General features: G+C 43.5%; 1 protein-coding gene across 4 annotated transcripts in view; it reads right to left on the bottom strand.

The window, feature by feature from the left end:
• The window catches only part of pde4d (phosphodiesterase 4D, cAMP-specific), a 137,716-nt gene that overhangs the window by 22,531 nt on the left and 90,090 nt on the right, over nt 1–25,095 (bottom strand). For 3 of the 4 annotated variants that reach the window (XM_086110702.1, XM_086110703.1, XM_086110705.1), the window contains exons 2-4: nt 2,009–2,200; nt 216–252; nt 51–127 (exon numbers count right to left, since the gene is read on the bottom strand). In XM_086110702.1, the coding sequence (XP_085966828.1) occupies nt 51–127; nt 216–252; nt 2,009–2,200 (306 nt within the window). Of the gene's footprint in view, nt 1–50; nt 128–215; nt 253–2,008; nt 2,201–10,642; nt 11,245–25,095 lie in introns of those variants that run through there. The other variant, XM_086110704.1, reaches the window with a different exon arrangement.

Here is a 25,095-nt window from a genome sequence, read left to right as displayed (position 1 = left end):
AGTTTGTCGTCAAGTTTCCCACAAATTCCAGCAAAATGGAGCAAACGTACTTATTCGATGCTCTGTCTTGCTGCAGGTTGGTTAATGCACCAAAGTTATTCCGTACAGTTCTTAGGCTGGCAAGGACCTGAAAGGCACAAGGTAAGAGTATTGGTAAATGTATTTCTTTATTTTTTAATAACTATATTACATCAATTGGCGGCGAAAAAGCTCACCTGTGCAAATGGCGTTACAATCATGTCGTCACCATGGCTGGAAAACACGCAACACAGACTTTAGAGAGACTTTAAAGCAAGTTTTACACACAGACACAAGTAAATAAATAAATTGGGGGTGGGGGGGACGCATTCACACCTTGACCATTGGATGGTGGCTTCTTACTGTGGCCAATTACTGTGTACACGAAGTAATTACTGTACACACACACACACACACACACACACACACACACACACACACACACACACACACACACACACACACACACACACACACACACACACACACACACACACACGTATAAGAATATAATTACATATAAAATGTCAGCTGTCAATTCAGCATGAGGACAAGCACATGACATAAAAAAGGTCAGAGTGGGAGAATAATGGGGTGTCGTCATATGAGAAGCTTCAGTGTTCGTCATGTACTCCATCACAGTGACACGTTGACTTTACATCAGCAGCTGTTTTAGCCACTCGCTACTTACAAGCCAGCTTTGGGTATGTGGCAGGCGCTAGAATGTGGTTATGCAGAAAAAGCTTCCACGCATGAGGATTTCCTATTCTCTGACATCATTGAAGGATTCTGGGAAAAGCCAATAGGATGGCAGGCAAAAGGAAGAGGCCTTTACGCATTTTGCTACCTCTCGAAAGGAATTGGACTCCTGAGACTGTGAGTCATACACACTTGTTCTGCTGACCTCAAAGCTCACCGTCAACATTTGTTCAGGTGATCGGTCCATCTTGGAACACTTTTTTTCCCGCTCCGGTGTAAAACAATGACGTTTTATTCATATCATTTTGATGTGATTTGCATCCAGTTCTCATATCACAGCTTCGTAAGGGGAACATTCAGGCATTCTTGTATAATGTTTATTGATCAAAACTATGATGCTCTTTTAATATTTTAATTCATAATATAAAAATAGCACTCGTATTTTTTTGTATGGTGATTAACATTTTATTTTTAGATTCTTACTCGGGGAAATATCATTTTTGAATCATCATTTTGTGGGGGGACAAATATTTCCCAATTACATAAGGACGCTGAATATTTGAATGGAAGGTGTTTTTAAAAATAAAGCTGAGTCTGGGCTATTTCAGGATCCGTGAACCAAATATGCGTATTCTATATTAGTGTCAAATGATAGTTTTATGACAGCCAAGTAAAAAGCAGAAATAAGGGGCCACATAGTGTGTAAAGTTAATGCAAGTCAATATCCATTCATTGCTCTTTTCCGCATCTTCCCCTTCAGGCTCGATCAAGAAGCTACCTTTTCCCACCAATAATTCCATTTCCTGTACAACTACTTCATGTAACCGGATAGCAGCGGGGGAGCATGCGATCATCATATGAAAATGGCGGCGTCAGTCATAAACAGAGCATGATTATCCCGCTGAAGGCTGAGTTTTCCACACTTCTATTGGATTTGCTTGTGCAGGAGTGTTGAGTCAATAAAGAGTAGTGTGTCAACAGCGGGCGTTTCAGCAGTGATTTAAGATACTTCACCGCGCAGCTTGCGCGCGATATGTGATAAGAATAGATGTGACACCACTCGGCGAGCTGTCGGTCATGCACACTTCCCTCCAGAGCCAAAGGTGGCCCGTGTGGCAGCTTTATGACCTATGCTGATAAACATCCAGCTGTGGCACTCAGACACACATTCAGACAGGCAGGGTCTAAAAATAGAATTAAAAGCTTTCAATGCAACAGGGGAACACGGAGTTGGTTTAAAAACAAACAAATAAACAAAAACAAAACAAAACGAATGGCCTGAAGCACTCACATGTCACTGGCGATGGAGGAGTTTCGGGACATGGACTTGGGAGAGAGGTCGTAGTCGCTGTCTGAGCGGTACAAGAACGACTCCCTCCGCTGGCTGTGGACAAAGTTGGCCTGCAGGATGAGGCCCGATCCTGGACTGGCCATCGGGTCCAGGGGGCTGCGACCTGATGATGTTCCATTGTCCACGTCGAAACTGCAGAAAGGAGAAAGAGAACAAGAAATGTGAACCGAGCGATGCATCTGGTCTTCGTAAACAATGGAAGATGTCACTCAAACACCTGTCAGGGCCAAACAATTGTGATTTGGATTCACATCTAATTGTATATCTCCACACACAACGCACACAATGAATGCCGTTTGTCACGGGGGATACGTTTCAGAAACACCCGGGATATGGCAACATCTGAGAAACAGACAGTTGGAGAGAGGTGAAAAGGTTGGCGCAAGCTCTGGTGAGAGTGTGAGTGTCTGTGAGCCGTGCCTGACGACAGCACCTGCACGAGAGAGCCCATTGTAATAAATGGCTGGAAAAAGTGCATTGGCGACTGTGGCTCTCCTTTCCCACATGTAAGGGCATTAGCGATTTCTGGTTCTGAATGAGTTGTCAATATAAGACCTGCAACTGGCCAGTGATTAGTCCATCACGTACCCGACCTCCTGCCTTAAATCAGCTGGGATAAGCTCCGCCTCACTCGTGTTCTTCATAAGGGCAAGTGCTACGGAAAGAGGAGATCGTTGGACTATGTTATGTAGGCGCTGCTGTTTTGGTTAGCATCAGTCCTGGCGCTATTGCTGTACAGCGGTGTAAACTACAAAGATTGTAGATTCATGATCCACTCGGGCATGGCTGGACGAAATATGGCCCTCCGTTCTTTCATCCGGCTCACCAATCATTTAAACTGTCAAGACTTCTGCAAAATTTGTTCCATTTAATGTACAGTAATGTACTTATTTAACATGCAATTGTGATCACTTCTCAAATAATGTCTTTTTTTTTTTTTTTACAATTTCACACATACATTTAACATGCATTATATTTAAGTCATTGTTAATTAACCTAATTAAAATAATTATGACTAATGCACATTAACTGTGATAAAGAATTATTTTATTGAAATAAACTAAATATGATTAAAGTACAAGTCATGTATTACAAATATATTCATACAAAATGAAAATTATATATTTTTCTGACTTTCCCTTTTTTTTAATCTATTTTAATAGCCTTACTCTTTTGTCCATTTGAAAAAAATCTATAAAGTTATCCTCGAGCAAAAAGGTTTGCTGACTGGTTGCACTGGGGATGCCATTGATTCACAGCTCCAACAGCCAATGTTTGCCCCCTCGGCAACATCACCACAGGCGGCCAAATCTCCGGAGAGATTCATGTCAGCCTGACCGTTGACTACCACCCGTGTCACAGGCAGGGGAGATCCGCCGCTGAGACATATCTCATAATCCCGTCTGCTCGCAAAAGGGAGGGTATCCCATGACGGGCAGCCGTGACGTCCCCCCCCCCCCCCGCACGTAACCATCATCCTCACTGTGGATAAGGGCATGTCCTGAATGCGGCGTGACGTACTTTGTAGCGTGCGTGTGACAGGATGATGCCAGCGGCGTGTCGAGGCATGCGCGACACACGTGTATGATTGGAACGGTGAAGAAGGAAATGTATCGTGAGAGCGCATGAATCCTTTCTCATCAGAGCTGATTCATACCTTCACTGCCAAAAGTGCGGTTCAAAGAAACAAGGCAAAAATGTCATGATTTGGGGATTATATTACTTAGTTTTGGTAACATGATTTGCCAATAGGAAATTTTGACTTGATTTGGCAGGATAGATAAAAGCGCGTGTGTTTATCCAGTACAACAGACTCAGGCCTCTTCCAAATTTTGATCAAAACCTGAATCATATCTGATATCGGTCAATACAAGTGCTGTGTAAACAGCTCTGGGATACATCGCCAGTGCCTGCTTCAAGACTATATTTCATCCTATTTCACTTCAGCAGGTGCAATGACCATGCATCCCAATACTTTTGTTCCGATGGATGAATCCGGTCCATTTATCTATTATGCGGCATTGAGCAGGAAATAGGCACAACCAATATTAAAGACAGGAACCCTAGTATGGAATAGTAAAAAATAACACGAGAGTCCAAACAGTCCTCACATGAAAAAACTCAAATTGGCCCAACACCAAATTACTCAGAAATATATCAACCTACTGCAAATACTCGCATTCGTTACAAGTCAGGCATTCATTGAAAAATTAAACCAAAAACTGTTTTAAAAACCTCTATCAATGTTCAAGACAGTAGTCTTGAGGCTAAACAAAATTCTTTTAAAACGACAGCGTTATTCACCGAAGCTTAATTGTTTGACAGGGTCATAATAACTGCGATCCACTTCCATTTTAACATTCTTGACTACCACGCAAGTGTAAACATGCACGGGACTGCCACAGCCGAACCTCTAGTCACCTAGCTACTTATGTAGCAATCAGGCCTGTCGAATTGCTAGTAGGATGCCTCATGACACATGACAAGCGGTTGAAGATGACTCCACCTTAACTTTGATCAGGACGGCGTGTGTTTCGTGAAAAATGCAAAAAGCTTATTTTGGGGGTCCGATTCAGTTAGCCGACAAACAAACAGTGTTGAAATCACGACATGTGGATGAATATGTTGTCTGTGTGTGTGCGTGTCACTATGTTAGAGCTAGCCAAAGTCACAATGAACACACACATAAACAGGTCATGCCAGGAACCCCCCCGCCCCGCCCCGACCCCAGCAACAACTTCAACACTGATCTCTCACCCTCTGTTGTCTCGGTAGCGACAGCTAAGTGGGTGTCAGTTTTGGCTAGCAAGGAAAGGGCAATCAAATTGTCCTGTCTCTCTCTCTCTCTCCTTTTCAACCTCACATTCTCGCACACACAAACACACACGCATGCAGCCAGTATGACTCCAATAACTCCATGCTTGTGTTGATTGGACACCACCCGTATCTCTGTACCAGATTCCTCTCACCACCACACGTCATATTTAGCATCAGACAGGAAAATGAAACCACACACGCACACAAGAATGCTTTACACGGTCTAAAAAATATATATAAAAATGGCATTTTGACCCCCCCCCCCCCAACCCCCACCCACAGAGATGGTATCCCACCTGGTATCCCAGCACAGCTTGTAAAAGTGCACATTTGGCCACCTTTTTAACATTTCTCTGGAATGTACCATTCTGCACCAATCCAGGATACTTAATCCCTTTCAGAAGCCAGTTTTATAATCCATTGAGCTGTATGAATGACACCAACATTGACTTTTTTCTTCAATTCTCCACAACCTGCAATTCTCATTAATGACTTATGTCTACATGTGTGCGTGGGTGCCAGAGGACACGCCCTCTCTGGGAATGTCTCGTTGCGCTTTTGCTCCAGCTCTGACGTCACACGCGGAGGAAGCTCTTCTTTTCTTCTCCCCTCTGACACAAAACTCTTCCACATTTCCCAACAAGGAGCGACTTAATCGCCTCAGACGGAAATCTTTAAAGAGTCAGCGGATTCCAGACAACCCTTTAATCTGCCTTTGCGATAAAACAATAAATCTTGTTGACATCCAGGAGGACAGTAACATGTCCAAAGATGGAAGATCAAGTTTCAACGGCCCATACAAAGCGAACACAACGGACTCCCTGCAGGAACGTTTCCCAGGCGAGTCAAGTTGCGCGCTTGAATGTCAAGAAACTCCTCACACTTTTTGTTACAAATCGAACAGTGCCCCCGTCGGAGAAGGGAAAAGTTCTTTGGCCCTCACAGGAAAAAGTTTGGGGACCCCTGATTTAGTGTCTTGGATGAACTTAAGGTGCATGCTTTGGAATTTGGGAAGCAGCAGCAGTGCGGGAAAATATGCAACCTACGCACAACAAGGACCAAAATGTACACGCAGAACCTGTGAGGCAAACAGAAGAACACCACTTCACTGCGCCGCCGTATTTGTTCTATTTTATCGTGTACCCAATTTATTTTGTGACTTTCACTGGAGAATTTATTGCTAGCAGTTTGCAGTTTTAAATGTCACAAAAACATGCTCCCGTTTACAAAATAAATAAAAAGATAAGCAGCGTTGTTTGTTCCATGACCTTAAAACCAAGGTATCCAACAGTCAGTCTGGGCATACCGTTGCACCCTGGCGACACATTTGTATTGCATCTCACTGGATGAGAAGGTGGATGTAATGCACTTCAACAGTCTTCCCTTATTTACACACAAACGTCCGTGGTGACGTCCAGGTGGGAAAATTAGCATACAAGAGTAGCCTATTGTGCCGTCGAGCTCCATCTGGTTCGACTCGTTCTGCCAGACGGAGTCAAAAAGAAAAAAGAAAAAAAAAAAAGTCAACAGTCGCTCGTATTCTCCACGCAGACTGCCAATGCTCCACTCGGATGAGTCGTTCAGTCACGACACGTGTGCAAATAGGGGTCACGCACTCTACCCGTTCTGCGAGTCTTGTCAGTAGGAATCTAAAGACTCCAATGGGACTGATATAAAACAGGCCTTCAGCACATGCGAGTGGCATCATCGCTCAGTCAGCTGTTGACAGAGAAAAATCCAGATGAATGCACTTAAGTCAAAGTCAGACATTCCCGTTCTTCCACGTTTAATTTCAGCATGCAGTCCTCCTGTTTTCCAAATGGGGGAGAGGTGCCAGAATGCTGGTTGACATTTATTATTACCTCATGATAATAATTAAAGAAATGCATCCATAGTAAATAAAAACATGGCTGCATCTTATCCACGTCAAGTTCTGACACGGACGCATTTGCTCAACTGTGTTTAGGGTGAGTGTCTGCAAAAGTCAGACAAAAACATGCAGAGCCTTCAATAAAATCTCCCACAAAATATCTGACATGCACAAGAACGAAAAGTGGCCTACTGTCTTCCAGTAAACCAAAATATGTCAGCTTCAGGGCTGTTTATGTATTCTGTAATATTTAGAGTTTGACCAAAATCTATCAAGTATGACCTCGGTTTAGCAAGTTAGACTCTCTTTCCCAAATGAAAGAAAGACAGGAGGAGAGAACGACTGTACACCGGAAAGCTTTCCGCTTCAAAACGGCACTGTGGGAAAATCCGAAAAACCGCACCGCCTTGAACGCATCAATCAGAACAAGACTGGCAAACACAAAAATAATCTAAAGGAATGACAGTCTCCTGCATTTCCTTCTCACCAACAGTAATGATACAATTGTAAGACTGTTACAAATGCAAATTTATTAAGTCGCCTGTACAGTTAATAAAATATTGATAACGGAAAACATTATGGAAGACCGACTTTTGGATTTATTGTATATAAAAGGTATGGTTGGTTCTTTGAAGCGCCCGCCAGCCTATTAAGTGGGAAATGAAACATTTGATTGATTTTCATTATACACTGAGTTTTGCCATCTGAATAGGCTGGGCTAAGATCCAAAGCCACTTTCAAGCTGCAATGTCTGACACCCTAGCGTGCGGCAACACCCACTTCCCCCATGGGCACCTCACCCCTGATATCATGTCAAAGTCGTAGGGTAAGCAGAGTTGCATTACGTTTTGTTAAATGCAGAGGTGACCAATGAGAATAAAATAAAATAAAAACACGTATATGTCAACTTTGTGGGAAGAGTCGGGACCAACTTGGAAAAGTTGGCCAGCTTTTGACCTTAATGCCTGCACTTTACAACTCAATTTAAAGTAAATAGACATCAGCTCGGTAGTGGTATTGAGACAGGATGTGTGCCGTGCATCACCTGAGGATGTCGGATCCACATGCTAACATACACAAGCGCTACAAAAGACTACACGGACAGTCAAGTGCTGTCATATCCAAACAGACAAAGCCAAACTATCTCTCACACCGTTACTTGCATATCGCACGTGAATATTCAGATAACAAAAATAAGCAAAAAACAAAAAAACACCAAAAAAAAAAAACATTGATCAAAGGCTGCAGCTGAACACAGGTGACGAGACAAGAGGCATTTTCCTCTCCTATACGATCGCAGCGAGGATTCCGAGATTTATTTCCAGCGCCGTCTGGGACAGTGGGACAACATATTTACCGGGGCTGCCTCCTCCCGGCGTGAAGCGACAGGAGGACAATTTGCTCGAGGGGAATGAGAGCTGACAGTCAAGGACGAGTCGAGACAGGACGAGGGCAGGGCAGGTTGCGCCTCGGGGCTGCATCTTTGTTTATCTGCTCTACCAGAGAGCCGAGAGAGAGAGAAATACTACTTCCTGGTAGGACAAATGGCGATGGCGTGGACCAGAGATGCTTTAAAACCTGAAGTCTTGCCTAAGGCCAACAAAACTGGGATACACTGGAAGTCCATCCCTTTCGACAGGATTTGTCCTCATATGGATCACAGGTGAAATGGAGCCTCTCCGAGCTGACTTTGGGCGAGAGGAACTCTCCATGCAGGAGGGACTGCCAGTCAATTAGCCGGGGCACATACAGACGAACAACCATTCACGCTCATATTCAAACCTATGAAGCATAGAATAGCAACGGATGTGAAAAAAAAGGTATCGATCGACTTGATTGATGACGAGTTAACAATTAAACTGGACATGACGCTCGGCGTGTAGCTTGCTCAGTCGTCGTCGAATAAACCAAAAAGAAAAAAAAATTCACATTGTATCTTACACCTAATGAACGTCCGGTTGAATTTAGGAAAGACATTCCGGTGGACTTATAAAGTACATTACAGGTCGTACATTGTGGGAAACACCTCGTGGACAGAGAAGGAAGCGAGTAAAAAAAAAATTTTTCTGGCAATGTATTAATCACGTGATGGACTCGATTAAACAGTATTGCCTTGCACTGATATATTTCCAGAGTATTGGGAACAACTGTTTTTGAAGGTGATGCATCTTTTTCACCACTCGACATGCATTCACACACGGACGACAGCGCAAATCTCAGTCAAGTTCTTTCTTTGTATCTCTGCAGTATGTCGGCAATTCTTGTAAGCAGAGAAATCTGGTGATTGATCGTGAAGGGAAGAAAATATTGATTCCCAAAGTTGGTCAGCGTTTGACTATCTGGCTGGACCATATTTTCGGTGAAGCACCCAACTGCCCAAAATGTGACAAGAGGGGCAACTAATGGACATTTTACTCATGACCGGTATTTGACTTTAGGATGCAATTTGTCAATCAACTGTTTCAACACTGCCTTGAAGAAAAGTATGAGGCTATATAAGCCAATAAAGGCCCCCGCTTGTGTACTTGGTGACGCTAATCCCACTTTTGCCTGCAGCTCAACTCAGCTCGCCCAAGTTTTCCCTTCAAAGCGGTACCGTGGGAAAATGTAAACCACGTGGCATTGAACGCATCAGTCGGAATGAAACGCTAACAAACAACAAGAGTACAGGATATTATTACAAGAGGCTTGCGTATTCCTTGTGCGGTGAAGGCTCAGGACTAAAATTGTGGAGTAGAAAAGTGCAGAGTCAAGAACTGAGGAACAGTCAAAGCTAACATCAGCGCGTGTGTTTATTTGTGCCCTTTCGAGTGACAAATCCGCTACACCAAAGAGCAACCAAGCGTGGCTTGGATCACGCATATGGTTCGGATCCGGACTAGAGGACTACTTTGTCCTAGTACCTTGACGAAGACCAAAAATGAAGTTTTCATTCACTTTCGTTTTAATAATCTTGACACATTTGGCATCATTCTTACAAGGACACATACCTCAAATATTATTCTAATATTAATAGTTAGGGATGTTCCAACGCCATATTTTTTTAAGTCCGATACTGGGAGGAGTATTCACTCAAGTACTCACCGATACCAAATACCGATATCATTAGTCCTTTGGATGGATAAAAATCCAATTAACGCAATGACAGATATTCCTTAACAAAGACCATTCTGTCTTCCTGACGGACAGGATGATTCATTCACGAGTCAAACGGTCACCATGCAGCACCAATTACCGCTACTAGCACGCAAGTCTTACTCGATCTCAGATTGATTTATTTTTTGCCTAAAGTATTGGTGGCTGGTATCGCCATCCATGAGTACCCATTACCTTGAAATAAGGCCGGCATAGGCTGGATACCAGTATCAGTGCTCGCCCATTCCTAATAATAATAATCATTAAATTCCACCTTGTTGAATTTCTAATTATGAAATTATATATACACACACACACACACACACATACATTTTTTGGATTGGTTTTCTTTTGGTATCCAAATTTCAATCCCTTTATTTTTTTAAAAACAGGACTTTTTTCCCAACCAACTGCCAAACTGCACAGACATATGTGACGATTCAGTGAATGGTTTGGTCTGTATTATACGGCGTGTTACGGAAGGACTACACTAACATGTTGACATTTTCATTCTAAAACATTGAAACTATATTCTTAGCTGTAAGCGAAAATGAGAATTAGATCTAAGAGGAGACTTAAAGGGCTGGAGCAGCAAAGTGGAGACTGCGGAGTTGAATATGGTGTGGGTTAGCATGGGATGGATGTAAACCAACAGGTGGTAACACTCAAACAGGAAGGAAGGAATGGTGAACAATAGCGTGACACACACACAAATAGAGGACAGGATGAAGTTTGTCAACGTTTCCATTTACCATAATCCTTCAGTGTTCTTCAGCGAGCTGGTGGAGCGTGACCTTGGCTTGAGAATGATACTCATGTTCTCACGTTCCCGTCCACATACACTTGCTCTACTTATGCACACGCACATCTAGCCACACAAACACACAGACACACTTGAGGGCCACCTGGACCTCCAGTCCCGTACGCTCCCTCGGATCAAGTCGTCCGTATTCCCGATGATCCCCGACTGCCTTTTGAAAGCTCACTCCAGGACGGATGAGGGATTCATTCTCGTTTTGAATCCAGACAACTTCCCAGGTTCGGCTTCCCCACTCGGCACCCTCCAACCCTCACCCGAGTGGAAGAGTTGCATGACTCTTCACGCCGTCTCTGCCTCACTCCACAGCTGCAGCCTGGCTTTTGAGTGCGAGTGGGAGGGGTTGTTATGGTTGTAGTAATTCCTTAAAGGGCGGGACTTGCTTTCACCCCTCGCCTACCTCCCAGACGTCCTTATAATCTCAAACGTCAGTCGCCCGTGCTGCCACGGTAACCTAAAACCAAAGGCAACAATGCCAAGAGAAGCGGACGGTGACCCCCATATTGTTTTGAACGAAAATGTGTGCGAGTGGACTGGAAATGTGCTTTCATGGGAGAGGAGAAATGTAACCCTTGACTAAAAATAATAATAATTGAAATACTTCGAAATTAACATTTTTACCCCCAGAAAATTACTATGGTAGACGACTAGACTTTTTGGGGTAATTTTTTAGGAACCCTGTAATTTATTATTGTTATTCTTAATTAATGATAAAGTATACGATAAGGTGGCAACCACATTTGGATTCATATAGAACTACTATAACAGATGAAGCCTCCTAACTAAAATTAACAGATGTGTGACCTCTTCTCTAAAATCATTTAAATATTCCTTTTGGAGCTCATTTTAGCGCATGGGCACAATATGAAAACCCAAATACATGGTCACAGAAACAGATGACCCCAATACATTCCACCGAGTATCTTCTGGACTTTCTCACACATTTGAAGTGTAAGAAAGCAAGATAAGAGTGAAAATGCCCAAAATAGAACAGGAAGTCTGTCATTTTTGTTTGAAGTCAGCCATCTCGGGCAAATTCCAGCACTCAGATTTGGACAAAGTATCCAAACGAGCCCCAGTCGTAAAGCGGGTATCCTCATTAGTGTTTCTCAGTGTTTTTATCGAGCCAAGCTACATTACAAAAATTTCATCGAGTGCACCAAACAAAAATGTCACCAACAAAAAGTTAAGAATGAAATGAAGACAATCTTGTCTGAATGTACTCAAAAATTCAAACTGTGTGAAATTTGAACCCGTTTCGTACAGAGCTGATCTACTCGCAGGAAGCCGTGACAGGTGAATAAACGGGTCCTTGAGTAATTTGACTACGTAAATAAAATGCTCCAGGAATTCTTTTTGCCCCGGATACCGTTTAATTGGGGTGCACTGTCGAGAAGAAGACTCAGGCCAGCCACAGCAACGATTGTTCATGCTATGCATGACAGTCAGACGCCCCCAATGGACTGAGAAGACCAACTTCAAAATGAAATATTCCCAAATACAGTTATACACGGATATCAGTGCCATGGCACGCTTTTATTTTGAAGTGCGTTGTGACAGCGCATGATGGCTGACTTGAATCTCCTTCCCGAATGAAAGTTGGTTAGTTGGAACCCGGTTTAAATTTAAATTGGCATCACAAGATTAACACGTCACCCTGAAATCATGTTCAATCTTTAATTAAGGATGCAAAAAAAATAATAAATTGTGCTGAAATTGTACAATATGGTACCTGTTCTCAGCATTAGCGGCTAGCAGCTAGCCGCTAAGCAAGTTCCCTATATAGACTTTTAAGTGCCGTCGGAATACTTTCAGAGGAAATGACTGCATACTTTGATGTTGACAACATGAACAATTGTGACTGACCATATAAGATAAGAAAACCTTTATTAGTCTCGCAATGGAGAAATTCCCAATTCACAGCAGCAAAGTTATGAAAGGAAGAAGTAGAACAACAAAATATAGGAGCTGCTGGAAAGGCAGCCACTCTCGCGGCGCCATTTTGAAGTCAAAATACCAAAAATAACACAACACATAGGACACAGACAGTCGTGCAATCTTCACCACTTTTCTGCATACACTTTGTTGTTTTTATATATATATATATATATATATATATATATATACATACAGTATATATATTATAAACCAGGCTCACTCAAATGTACCGTTTAAGCTGGTCAGAGCACTATTGTGGATTCTGGCATCATTTCGTCTCATAGTCCAAGAGAGGAAAAAAACGCATGCACAGTATTCAATAGCTTCAGCCCAAGAATTCGCGCCAGGGAAAAAAATGGGATTGCAAGGCAACATTCATTGTCACTTTTGGTTTCTAAATTACATAGTGGATTCAGAATTACATCAAATGCTCTCGGCTGAAGGTTCCCCACCCCCATCATACAAAAACCTTCCACTGCATGATGATTGAGGCCGTTTCACACAAAAGAAGACATTCAACACCAAGACGCCCCGAGGTCAACTTTAAAGCAGCTTTGAACATTTCCGACTGACCAGAAACGTAAGCGACGGCAGAGTGACATCAGTCAGCGCAAGCTTCCCTTTTGTTCGCAGCAAGCACGGCGTATATAAAAGACATGCAGATGGAAACGCGTCCATCTGCAGCCCCATTCAAGACAAAACAAACGGCCTGCCCGACCCTTTTCACTGATAATACCGCGACCGTCCACTCCAGTCGCACGTACGAGGCTTTCATGTCACGAAAGGAAGGCGGCGGCCTTGAGGTGCAAGCGGGATGCTAATGCTGCGACGTGCGTGCGACGTATATGCGCATGACGTGCGAGCGTCGTCGAGTACGCATCTCAACATCCCCGTAAAAGTGAAACTCCAAGCCACGCTTGAGGCAGTTGTTGCAATCATGCAAACAGTCCTCTTTTAAACTAAATGTCTCACCATCCATCCCATTTCAAAGGAATTCAACACTTTTTAGGGACATTTTCAAGTTTCACATAAAACAACCTAGTGCTGGGCTATACTGTCCAGACATTATATAACCTGATAGATCCAGATTTTCCAGTAAAACATTTTCCTTAAATTTACATGACATAAGGTAATTTTCTCTCATCTTTTTGCCATTTATTTAAAAATCATTATATTAAAAAAAAACAGCAAAGGAAGATTTTTTAATTGTTTTGCCTGTCACAAAATAAATCAGTGGTAATTAATAAATAATATTTTTGGGACAAATTAAGTGAAATTGCCTAATTTCCCACAACACCCTGGTTGGGAATAACTGCACAGAAGAGTGCTTCACAACTATTGTTGGAAATTGACTTTTTAATATCCAAATGGTCTGGTCTCGGGAGCACCTGATCATAAAATTAAGTGCGAAATTAATCCTCTTTTGTTATTGCACTGCTTCTTAAAATGCGCTTGTGAGCAATTTTTGGGGAAAAAAATGCATACACCTCCTACAGAAAGACAAGATTGACCACTTTTCACTAACAAGCTCACTGAGTATTTTTCACTCATTTTTAATCATTTCGAGCCATTTTTGGAGCAATCTGTAAATATTCAGTCCGACGGCCCCCTTTTTAATGGTGTCATTGACCTGTTTTGAAGCTAAATTGGAACGTTTTAAAGCAGCAAAATACAATGCAAAAATAGGGAACCAAAACAAGGGCCAACAAAATTCCAGGAGGGGACATCGAGTGCATGGAATGGCTCAACTCACTTCTACTAGTCCTGTTTCTGAATGCAATACATATTGCGATTTTTTTTCAAAGCTAGATAATTATGATAGCCACCACTATATTTTCTTGTTACTATGAAACCCGAAACATTAATAACTATTAGATAGTCATATTTAGTTTTGGAAATGATAAAACAGAATTGAATACTAATTGAATCTATCAATATGAGCAAAAAGAAACAAAAAGCGAAAAAAACACGTCACCCGCAAAAATTCATAATAAGAATGATGATGATAAATGAATGACGTTATTATTCACCTTAATCCACCCTCATAGGCCAAATAAGAAAAATCTTGCCTACCCTTGGTGGACAAGGCAGCCACCTAGTGCTGATTGCACCGCTAGTGCAGCATTAAGCCTGCCATAAAAAGAGCAGCGGCAACAGACTGAAGAGGCAAACATCAATAGAGAAAATGATTGATTTTAAGGATCGGGGAGGGGGGGAAAAAGAGAGAAAAGTCCAGCGCGTGGTGCACATTGAGAAAGTGCTCTGAGTCAACGTTGGTATATGTATAAATAGCAGCCAACGAAGCAGAGCACAGATGGCTCGGGCGCGCTATTGACAAGGCTACCTCCATATCTATATGTCTACACAGCCATTATCTTAAATTCATATGCAAATAATCCGACACCGCAGTGAAACACGCAGAAAAGGGCACCTATCCGGATTTCACATTCATACATCTTTGGGTGTTGTTTTTGTTGTTGTTGTTGCTCGAGGTCACTGAGTGGATGTTGCTCACAGAACTAATGCAACTAACGAATCAGGTCTTGAAATTTGCTGTGCGGGGCCCTAATGGGCGCAGAGTGCTCGGATTATGAGGGGTGCGCCTGAACACAATGATTGAGTGTTCATTTGATGGTCAGAAAAAGCAAAAAACGAGAAATACGGGAATATCCCGTCCAGCCACACAGATGCTGCAACAGGACAGGACACCCGGGGGCCCCGAGTGGAAAGGGGGCCCCGCAACTTCATTCTCATTATCAAAAACCTTTCTTTCTCTGGTCAACAGACAATTTTAATGGGAGATGGCTTTGTGTGTACCTCAATTTATTTTTGAGGCTTATTTTCAAAAATTGACTTCTCTCACAGGTCAAGTTTTTGAGATATTTTCTTTTTTTGTTGTTGTTTTTAAGTTTGATCTGTAAAGGCGTGTGCAACGCGCATTTCACCATGCGATATAATTGATAGCTATGGCATTTCGGAAAATGTATCCCACCTTGATAGTACATAGTATTATTTTGAAAACCTGATGTACTCAATTTGTACACAAACACACACAAAAATAAAATACTCGCATGTCTGATTCATTTTTTTAAGGTACAGCATATTTGTTTCTCTATCATCTCTCATGTCAGCCTGACCAATTCATCATCTTTTTTTGGGGGGGGGGGTCACCAAGGTTATTCCTGCTTGAGGCCCCCTGGGGATATAAAACGCCCCTACACACACACACACACACACACACACACACACACACACACACACACACACACACACACACACACACACACACACACACACACACACACACAGATACATACAATGTTGAGTAAACAGTGCTTGACGACAGCAGGTGGAAGAACTCCGCAGATAAGAATGCACACAAAGCAAGCCCGTTCAAGTTCAGGCCGACTTTCTGGCTCTGAAAGCAAGCACACAACTTTCTGGATTTCTCGAAGCCAAGCTAAACCTTGCATACCCTCTCCTGCCGCGAGGTTTGATGTCGATTGGCTTGTTGGTGGCGTAGGGCGAGCCGTTGGAGCAGGCGTGGCGGTAGCGCGCTATCCTCTCCAGCGACAAGTACTCGGAGTTGACCGGTAAACTCATCTCGACCAGGGGTGGGGTTCAAGGGGGGTGAGGGTGGGGGGACTCGAAGGCCAACCGAGCGGCACCTGGTACCACCGAGGTTGAGGGGGAAAAAGAGGAGAAGGAGAGCGGAGTGTGGAGAGCGAGTGAGGCGGTGGGTGTGACTTGGAGTCAAAAGATGATAGAGGGAGAGAGAGCGAGGGATGCAATAGGAGGGGGGGGGGCAAAGTGCAAATGCAGAGTAAACTAATTTATCATATCTGTCAGCTCATAATCAAGTACGTTTTCTGGTAATGCTGCATGCAGGCTGGCAGCATGGCCACGTCCTGAAAGTCCCTTCGTTCAACAATTACATTGAGGCTCCTTTGCCAAAGTGTTCTGCCTGTTAACAGCTGAGTGGACTTTATCATTGAAAGCTGATGTTTTGGTTGCTCATTTTTCTGGGGTCTACACATATATTTAAAAAAAAGGATTAAAAAGAAAGACAACAAGCATTTTGGAGCGGGGGGGGGGGCGGTTGTACACGAGACAGGTTTGGATTCTATGTGCGGTAAAATATTAAAATGTGCCTATTTTTGAGGGAAATAATGTCATAAAACAGGGCTCGGCACTAAGTTTTGCAATTTCTTTTTCCCAGTTGGTCGCACGAGCACAGATTTGGTCCTACCCTTTTTCTGGGGCGGAACAGCATGACGATATTTGCTGATGTATAATCGTCTCAATCAGCAGAAAAGTTTCATACGATGTAAACATTGACAGTGACTCAACATCCATTAATCCATTTTTGTGTTCGGGCAGTAGGCGGGTCCATTTTGAACGGGTTGCTATGCATTCGCAGGGCACATATAGATGAACAATCATCCGTGCTCATCCTCGTACCCAGCGACAATTTAGAGTGTTCTCTTAACTTGCCATGCATGTTTTTGGAATGTGGGAGAAAACCGGAGAACCCCGGAGAAAACCCACACAGTTGCAGCCAAAATATCTTTTTGTGACATACAGTACATTATTTTTTGTTGTTGTTGTTATTGTGTCTATTTTCTAAATGTCCTGTTAATTTTTTTTTATTTCCAAATAGGACCAATAAAAAGATACCGCAGTTCACAATTTCAAAAGGAACAGTCGAAGCAAATCTATACAGGTACTATAAGATACGCTTCCATCCATTAAATAATAAATACAGATAACACACATACAATCATAACTACTACTGATATTAATAATAATAAAAATGTATTGTTTAGTATTCATGTATCAATACCTGATTATTAGTAGCAGTAGTGAAAGTATTGTTATATCTCAACCCCAAACTAAACTGTGAAAAATGACATCAGAAGTGTCAGACATTGGTCAACGTAAATCCTTCCCTGTCAGACTGTGACGTACGGAAGAGGATTAGGGCCAATGAAGAAAAAAAAAACAAGGTTGGCAAAATTCTCACTTTAATCTCAGAATTCTGACTTTACACGATAAATTGATATGATGGAACTCAATCCGAACACTCACACTCATTCAAGTGCTGTATGTGAACGCTTCCACCAGCAGGTGGGAGTAGTGCACCACAAAAGCAGCCACGAGTCAACAGAGGACACTGAACTGCACTTTAAATCACGAATGCGAGTAAACAACAGAATAAATTAGGTAGGGGCCAGAAAGCAAAATTGTCAATTTACGTAGTCCACAGCCATGAAAACAAAAAACAAACAAAAAACAACTACAACACTGGACCTCTTTGGTATATTGACTTTGGCTTTTTATTTTTCTACAGACAAACGCTCTCAGTGACGATAGTTTTATTTGAAATTTGAGATTGATGTTAGCAACAACGCCATGAAACATGAATGCGTTCATTTGATTGAATTGTAGATTAAAACCCTAGCTGAATGTAGATATTGCTAACTGCACACACACAGTAAATCTCAGTGGTATTCCTGTTGCAGCTCTGCTTTGTCAGACTCATCCAGCGTGTGACAACAGATTGTGTGTGCGTGTGTGTGTGTGTGCGCGCACGCATGCCTGCCAATTGCAATCGCAACGGTGGGCTTTGTGACATCCGCGTACCCATGTAGTGACTTAGGTGGGCGCGTCGGGACAGGTGACACGCGCACGCTCCAGTGCAGAGACAATCATCTCCCGCGCCTCCTCGCAAAACAAGCACAATGCTTTACACATGCCGTCAGCGCATCAAATGACGCAATCGCCGTCACACGGTCTGCCGCCTTCCCTGACACGCGCTGCCTTGTACCCCGAAGTGAATGAAGTATTTGCGTTCTATACTTACGTAGACACAAATACGGATGACAAGCAAACGTATGCGCAGAGGTGATGTGCTGGGTTTACTTGACTTGCTCTTAATCAACCATTCAAAGGACTGAAAAATGCTGCTATCTTTGCTTTTTTAAAATTTTAGGTTACATGTGGCCAACACTAATGATTGTGAAGGCCCTGGGCAGATTTGATTGACTTTGAAGCACATGGAGGCTGAATGCTCCATCCATCCAAGTGTCCTTTATAGGAGCAAAGCTGGGGATACCCTCCCCTCCCCCCCTCTTCTGAAAGATTTTCTTTTTCATATAAGAAAATCGGGGCGCCGTATGGCAACCTGTCAGGTCTCTCCATTCTGACTGCCTCTGTTAGTCATTGTTTTTTTTTTGTGTTGTTTTCTTACAGTATGTCTCTTGGATGGGTTGTAACTGTGAATTTATTGCTCTGTATTTGTGCATGTGAAATGACTAATTCGATTCCATTGCAAACTCTTCAGTTTATGGTCAGGTTGCAGGGGGAGCAGTGTTTCGCAGGGAAACCCAGACTTCCCTCTCCCCAGCCACTCCATCAAGCCCTTCTGGGGGAACCCCGTGGCGTTCCAAGGCTAGCCTGGAGACATGGTCTCTCCAGCATGTTCTGGGTCATTTTAGTTTCAAATGGATACTTCACTGTGACTTTGAGTGACTGATAAAGTAATAGTTTGGTGAGTTTACAAATACCTAATGTAGTCAATCAATCAGTGCATTCCCTTTTTGGTGTTATTGTTTCTCCGCGAATAACGGAGTTTGAGCGACAAGCCGATGCGACAAAGAGGCGGAGATTGGCCACACATCCATCTCTCCTACACCGCTGGCTAATGGGTTTGTACACAAAGCACATACGTCAGAGTTAATTGAATTCCCAGCAGCAGTGGATAAATGGTTAAAAATAAAGAATGAAAAACGAAAAGGAAAGAAAACACACTCTCCGCGGCTCCTGCTAAAGTGGCAGATTATCACCATGGCAACTGTACTTCAGCCACGAGAAAGCAGGTTGACAAAGACTGACTATTCATCTTCCGTTGTGTTTGAATGAGCAAAGTTATTGAGAGGAAGAGTCGGCAATGGCGAGGCCAAAAGTGCTGGTCCACTTCGCCGCACCTCGCATCAAGGACGGGGGGAAGGGGGGGGGTCTGTTTCGTGTGACGACAACCAATTCCGTCGCCTCACCCCGGCCCGCTCTTCCTGCCTACCTTTTACCGTGCCTGCCGAGTCATGTTTATAATGTGGTTGCCTTGGCGATGTGGCAGCTTTCAAAAGGGACAGGTAACCAATCAGCATGCAGTTGCTAAGGGTAAAAAATGATGACAACATCGAGGATGACGAGAGTAGACGTGATGTAAACACGACACAATGGGAATCGATCCAAGAAGAAGAAGAAGAAAAAAAAAAAACATTTGCAAGGAACCATGATTCAATCACATGAAGACAAGTTATAGTAAATGACAAATGTAAATATCCATCCACCCATTTTCCGATCCGCTTATCCTCACAAAGGTCGCGGGGGTGCTGGAGCCCATCCCAGCCGTCTTAGGGCAGTAGGCGGGGGACACCCTGAACCGGTTGCCAGCCAATCGCAGTGCACACAGAGACGAACAACCATTCACGCTCGCACTCACACCTAGGGACAATTTGGAGTGTTCAATCAGCCTGCCATACATGTTTTTGAAATGTGGGAGGAAGCTGGAGTACCCGGAGAAAACCCACGCAGGCCCGGGGAGAACATGCAAACCCCACACAGGTAGGCGACAAAGGCTTCAGCGCCGCCTGCATTGGGTAACTGAGAACGGAGGTGTAGCTTCCAACAAGACAATGATCGTAAACATAAAGCAGAATCTACAATAAGATGGTTCAAAACTGCAAAGTCTAAAGTCGGGGCGTGAATAATTGTGCACGCCACATTTTTTTAGTTTTTTTTTTTCATGACTGTGTCCCACCTCGTGTTGATTTTGCACACACACACCCACACAAATCAAATTTGATATTTTCATGTCTGATGCCTGAAATGCGGCAAAAGGTCATAAAAGTTCAAGTGGGCCGAATATTTCGCAAGCTACTGTACGTTACAGCATGTGTGTGTGCGCACGTGTATGAGTACATTACACACCATTCACTTCCATCATTACGGACACAATGAAACAGATGATCAAGTGGCACCGCGGGTCTGCCGTCGAGTTCTTGTCGGATTCGTGTCGTCCGCGCACGCTAGCTGTGAAACCCGCTTCCTCTCTAGACACAAATTGATGGAGAGATGAATGGACGTGGGCAGCCTCTTAAACGTTACCGCACACGCGTGTGCGCGCACACATATAACGACGGCGCTTGAGATGCAGTACGGCACAAGCACATGGGCCGGCTAATCGGGTTAACCTGGCAGCGGGCCCGCTGATGTCAGAGTAATCCCTCATTAAAGCCCTGATGACATCACTACTACGCCGGGGAGAGTGTGTGACCCAGAGTTGAGGCCACATGCTTTTGGACAACTTTTGTTGGATGCGTCTTGCGTGTGTCGCTCTCTCTCTCTCTCTCTCTCTTGTCTCTGTGTTTGGACGGCAAAACCCCTCATCATCCTACCTTTATTGTGTGAACATTTTGGACAGTTCACAAGGGTGGAAACCCCCATTAGACTGTCGTCGTGCTTGTGCGGGTGTCAGGGACTGCCCGTCATTGTGCGCCAACGCAGACCAGGTAATCCAGGATGTTCCCCAACACGCGCAGACATGCTTAGAACACTGGTGGGTTTGTGTGTGTGTGTGTGTGTGTGTGTGTGTGTGTGCGTGCGTGACTACATAATATTTTCACGTGCATTTTATGTAAGCGCGCCACAACATGCATTCACACGAACAAGAATTAGAGTTGCATGGTCTGAACAGGCCATCATTAAATCCACTTAAAAAGACGCGCAAAAAAGACCAAGAAGTAATTTATAAAATAAAATAAAAAAGTGTTTTAAAAATGAGCAGTCTGAAAGCATCTAATGCCCATTTGTCATGAGGTCCTCCTTTACCCTTCGTACAGATAGAGTGATGTGTGAAAACAAAATGCATTCATTCATTCATTTCCCGATCTGCTTATCCTCACAAGGGTCGCGGGGGGTGCTGGAGCCTATTCCAGCTGTCTTTGGGCAGTAGGCGGGGGACACCCTGAACCGGTCGCCAGCCAATCGCAGGGCACACATAGACAAACAACCATTTGCGCTCACACTCACACCTAGGGACAATTTAGAGTGTTCAATCAGCCAGCCATGCATGTTTTCGGAATGTGGGAGGAAACCGGAGTGCCCGGAGAAAACCCATGCAAGCACGGGGAGAACATGCAAACTCCACACAGGGAGGCCAGAGCTGGAATTGAACCCGGTACCTCTGCACTACGAAGTCGACGTGCAAACCACTTGACTACCGGGCCGCAACAAAATGCATAATTGATGAATACAAGCTGAAGTACGGTGGCTTAAAAGGGGTCAAAAATGTTCAAATCTCAACATGCCCGAATACTACCTTTTTGAGAATTTGGCGCAAATTTACATAAAAAATAATGTCACTACAAGACCTTGGTCTACGGACGTTAAAGGGAAACATCGTCTGGCGCATTGGTTCATTTTTCTTCCAATTCATTGTATGGTGGCCCTCAAGGGGTCAAAAAGGCTCAAAAGTCGACTGACTATACCTTCCCGGTATGTACAATTGCAACAGCCCACAGAGCTCCTTAATTAAAAGCAAACAAAATGTCACTTGTAAAAGAAAACGACAAAAACTAAACCCGGCAGCACATTTAAATGTTCTCAGTGCGTATTGAACGAGTCCAAAATGACTGCTGACTTGAGTGTTATTCGACACGACGACAACGTGCGAGTCTGTGCTACCGGCTGGATGAAAAACGCACAGCAACAGTTGGGATTGTGCAAGTGGGAGTGCGTTTCCTCCGAGGAAGCCATTGCATTCATCGTGTGCCAGCACGCACAAAACCGAACACACACACACACACACACACACACACACACACACACACACACACACACACACACACACACACACACACACACACACACACACACACACAGGACAGTGCTGGCTAAATATTGGTTCGAAATGTTTGCACAAATGAGGATGCAATGCCAAGTTTTTGGGAGGGAAAAGCAAGCCAGAGAAAGAATGCAGCAATGTAGAAAGTTTCAAGTATGTCATTATGACTTAGTCCAGCCAGGTACGAGGAGGGACTCCCTCTCTAAACACCCCCCCCCCCCCCGTCTAAGCCGTTGATTACGCCCGGCCATAAACACTGTCGTCATCCAAATCGTTAGCGTCATCCAGCTTTGCCACTAATGAGGGCGATTCCCGGAACGCGTGTCAGGCGCCGCCTCGGGACGCCACTGACCACGAGGAACGCGGTTGCGCCACAGCAGCTGCTTATTACCTCCTCCAAGGGCGTGAGGTTTCCAATTATTGTGTGTTTGGGAGCAGGATTAAAAACGATTTCTCATGCACATTTTTTCCCCCTACTTTTTTTCCCCATTTTGTCTTTGCGATGAATTATGACGTGTATAATTATATATACAGTATATATATATGTATATATATATAGTTATATATATGCAGTTATGTGATCTTAATCCGGCCCACCGATCTCAAATCAAGAGTCCACTCATATTTGTTGCATTCATAACACTATTTTTCCCTAAATTTGGTTCAGTGAATTATTATTATTATTATTTTTTTTTTGTATTCTGTGGTTGTTGAAACATTATGTTCACAGTCAGTGAAATGTACACTGTACAATGTAACCCTAATTTTTCAAGCGGAATTACAGTTTTTTTCTGACAAATCAAACAATATTGCGATGTACTCGTATTCATTCATTTTTGTGATATTTTGTCAATGAAAGAAATGCTTTCACCAATCTGGAATGTATTTTCTTATATAATTTGTAAATTCATGTCAAATCCATTCTAATTAATCCCACAAAAAATGTCAATTAATTATTTTCTCATTACAAAATTGTTTGAAACGTTTTTATCCTTATCTACCCATGGCATAGCGACCCTTTATTGAAACTGTATATTTATTGATTGATTGATTGCGGTCTGCTAACGAGTTGGCTGACAATGCGAACGAGAATCTGTTCTCAATTACTCAAGAGATCTTGCTGTATACAGCGGTGCTCGTGGTTCTTTATTCATATACAGTATGTGGATAGTTACGTACTGATCCGACTTGGGAATTTCTACCTTGGCAGAGGTCTGCGCCATTCTCACATAGCCCTGGTCATACACTCGGTTCCAACTGTGACAAAGGTCACGTCCAAGAGTTGCATCTCAAGAGCAGGATGGCGACGTTATAATGAGATGATTTCCTTCAAAGGCAACCACATCACTCCATCCACATTGTTTTGTTTCACAATTCATTGCCATTTATTAGCAGCGGTGGCACCATTGAAGTGGACGGCTCCTTTGTTCGTACAGGAAGTGCCGCATTTGATAGCATCTCCGGGCTAGCCTCAGGTTTTGTTTGGGTCAAGAGGCTGACGCACACGGCCGCACAGTGGCACTCCGATTCACCACGCGTATTACGTATCATGGAACCAGTTTACACGGAAACGACAAAGGCCTGTCTAATCCAAGTTGCATGTGGCTAGTGAAAGGATAAGCCTGCGAGGCTCGCCATTAACTAGCTTCAAGAGGTTCATGAACTTGGAGAGGTTTCATTTTTGTGCTACTGTCTAATCAAATCGGGCGAGGAAAAAAAAAATCTCCATTTGCCATTTTTTTTGTCATTTGAAAGTAACAGACACTATTCAGAGTAAAATTATAGATAATGTGAGCCATCTTTGAAAAAACACATTTTCATCGCTCACACACACACACACGCGCACACACACACACACACGCACACACGCACACACAATCCTTTTGCAATAAGTTTTATTCTTGCCGTTTTAGTTTGCAGTGGGGTGGCCCGGTGATCCAGTGGTTAGTTAGCGCGTCTATGTCACTGTGCAGAGTTACCAGGTTTGATCCTGTGTGGAGTTTGCATGTGTGCCTGCGTGGGTTTTCTCTGGGTACTCCGGTTTCCTCCCACATTCGAAAAACATGCATGGCAGGCTGATTGAACACTCTAAATTGTCCCTAGGTGTGAGTGTGAGCGTGGATGATTATTCGTCTGTGTGTGCACTGCGATTGGCTGGCAACCGGTTCAGGGTGTCCGCCGCCTACTGCCCGAAGACAACTGAGATAGGCTCCAGCTTGCCCCGCGATCCTTGTGGGAATTAAGTGGTTCACAAAATGGATGGATGCATTCGCGTCGATCTGCATTGCAGCACCACCTGGAAAGTGCAACCCCACTAAGAAAGATCGTGATGAATTCATCAACTTCTTTGACATGATTTTATTTGTCATGACCTGTGAAAATCATCATGTTGTTTTGTGGTGCGCTGTCACTTGACTTGAATAAAATAGAGGAGTCCTATGAAGCAAACCACATTTCTAATCTCCCAAACCAATCATTCAGTCCCGGTCGGTCAGTTGCCTTTGAGTCAAAACTGCGGTGATGTTCCTAATTTCCGACCGTTC

The sequence above is a fragment of the Hippocampus guttulatus genome, chromosome 5 (genome assembly GCF_054856545.1).
Source record: "Hippocampus guttulatus isolate MCC_2025c chromosome 5, RoL_Hgut_1.0, whole genome shotgun sequence".
NCBI lineage: Eukaryota > Metazoa > Chordata > Actinopteri > Syngnathiformes > Syngnathidae > Hippocampus > Hippocampus guttulatus.
The sequence above is the reverse complement of the archived record's forward strand: the minus strand, read 5'-3'. Positions and strand labels throughout refer to the sequence as shown.